This window comes from Musca autumnalis, unplaced genomic scaffold (assembly GCF_047663935.1).
Source record: "Musca autumnalis isolate F117 unplaced genomic scaffold, ASM4766393v1 scaffold_5, whole genome shotgun sequence".
Classification (NCBI taxonomy): Eukaryota; Metazoa; Arthropoda; class Insecta; order Diptera; family Muscidae; genus Musca; species Musca autumnalis.
Window position 1 is genome coordinate 93146711 of NW_027412088.1, and position 2283 is coordinate 93148993.

Genomic DNA, 2283 nt, shown 5'->3' on the forward strand with positions numbered 1-2283 from the left:
AGGGTATAAAAAAAGTAATAAGAAGATATCAGGCAGCTGTGTAGATATACCCTGCTTTTTTCGACTGTCGGTATGTCGCTAAATATGTACTTAAAAACATATTTAGGGAAGTACTTCATATAACATCCCAATGTAAAATTATTGACTTTTTCAGTCAATTTGTAAGTAGTTACCACAGCCAAAATTAAATGAATAAAGTCTTTACTCGGTAATCACTTTTTACACGGTATTTGGAAATATTAGGAAACAGTAATTTTGAATACAAACATTGATTTTACTACCCTAATTTTACAAATCTCGTCGTTCTTTGTTTAAATATTATGAAAGTGCTCACCATCAGCCTCCCGATGGATTATGTCGGTCCATTCCTTAGGTACCACCCATTCTAAATACATTTTTTTTTTTTTTTTGAAAGAAGTGTTTCAATTCGCACAGGCTGAAGGTATATCTCTGTCGGTAAAGCCGACTGATGCTTATTTACTTGTTTCAGTTATGAGTGACTTTTGAGTAAATGAGCGATTTGTGTTAATGTATTAATTATAATTCGAAAATTATCGCAAAAGAAGTTTTGGGTACTTGGTTACTAGCATAAAATATATTTAACATTTTTATTTTTAAGTTTTGGTACATCTCTTATACGTTTCGTTGTCATCCTCAACTGTTATTGTGTGATCTGAATTCATCAACCAGTTTTTTTGCGATAAATAGATGTGAAGTTTCGCACCAGATCTTAGCTATGAAATCAACTTAAAAGTATTTTTGATTGATTTTATTAATTTGATAGTTCCACTGGTTTTTCGGGACAATCAATCGGCTTCTTAACTGGACAAATTGGTTGACGTATCTGTTGATATGTTAATAATAGTGGAGCAGAACATAAAATAAAAAGACCTGCAAAACAAACAAAATGAATTAATTACGTAGCTAAGTATTGTTTCAAAGACAAACTTTCTTACCTAAAGCTAAAAAGTAGGTGAAACCAAATATTATGGCATCGAAGCGTTCAGACGTTCTTACAAGAGTTGCATGATAAAAACAAAGGAATGAAACACTTGTGAAGGCAATACAGGCAGTTGTCACCCAAAGTAGAGGTTTCATTAATCCATGGCGTTTCTTTAATAGATTATTTTATTTATTTGCACTGTGCTCAGAGTGTGATTGCAACTTACCTCCCTCAAACCTTTGAGGTATAACGCTGAGGAACATAGCCCGGTACCGTAAGCCAGAAGAAGTATGATACCGCAATGTACCGAGGAGTTTCCATGAATGCCTAAGATTGTCCAATTAAACACAATTTGCAATAAATATGTTTAGGAGATGATGGCATTTTATAGCTACCTCTGCTACGATAATTATACTGCTTATATTCCTCATTCAGATAGATTACATCCCACATAATTGCCACTAAATAGCCCAATGCATTGAGGCTGGCTACAACAATACTCACATTTTTCAGATTAAAACAGAAACTAAATTTCATATTCCCTATAGCGAATTCGTTCGCCTAAACAACCTGTGTTCTCAAAATTCATTTACCAACTGATTAACTCACGTTAATGTTGTCAGCAAGGATGGAACCAAAAAATATTACAATAAAACATAATTATGGCATGGGAAAAGCCCAGGCACATTATTCGCAATATTTCTGGTGAAGTGTGGTGTGATGAAAATATTCCCTTCTTGTTTTCACTAACCGCACCTAAAACTAACGCACCATTTAGCATTTATTTTTAAAGGTGTGTTTCTATATAATTTTTATAACAAATTATTCATTCACAAATTTAACAACCATTTTGGGAGTGACTTATTTATGATAATATTTGATTGAATTAATAAATTTAGCATTAGGAAGGCATCCTTACAAAATAAGTTTTTTTAGGTTTTCGTTAGGAAACCATCTATTCAGCCTGGCTGCATAGGGGTTTCGTTAGTAAACCATCTATTCAGCCTGGCAGAATAGGGGTTTCGTTAGCAAACCATCTATTTAGCCTGGCAGAATAGGGGTTTCGTTAGCAAACCATCTATTCAGCCTGGCTGAATAGGGGTTTCGTTAGGAAACCATCTATTCAGCCTGGCTGAATAGGGTTTTCGTTAGGAAACCATCTATTCAGCCTGGCTGAATAGGGTTTTCGTTAGGAAACCATCTATTCAGCCTGGCTGAATAGGGTTTTCGTTAGGAAACCATCTATTCAGCCTGGCTGAATAGGGTTTTCGTTAGGAAACCATCTATTCAGCCTGGCTGAATAGGGTTTTCGTTAGGAAACCATCTATTCAGCCTGGCTG

At 34.9% G+C, this 2283-nt stretch overlaps 1 protein-coding gene across 1 annotated transcript; it reads right to left on the bottom strand.

Moving 5' to 3' along the window:
- Nucleotides 1–573: 573 nt before the first annotated feature.
- On the bottom strand, nucleotides 574–1541 carry LOC141387059 (uncharacterized). Its single transcript, XM_073956177.1, has 4 exons — nucleotides 1339–1541; nucleotides 1170–1270; nucleotides 957–1113; nucleotides 574–891 (listed from the first exon to the last, which is right to left on the bottom strand). Exons 1-4 carry the CDS (start codon nucleotides 1478–1480, stop codon nucleotides 773–775), a joined length of 519 nt encoding a protein of 172 aa, XP_073812278.1. The 5' UTR covers nucleotides 1481–1541; the 3' UTR covers nucleotides 574–772.
- Nucleotides 1542–2283: the final 742 nt, after the last annotated feature.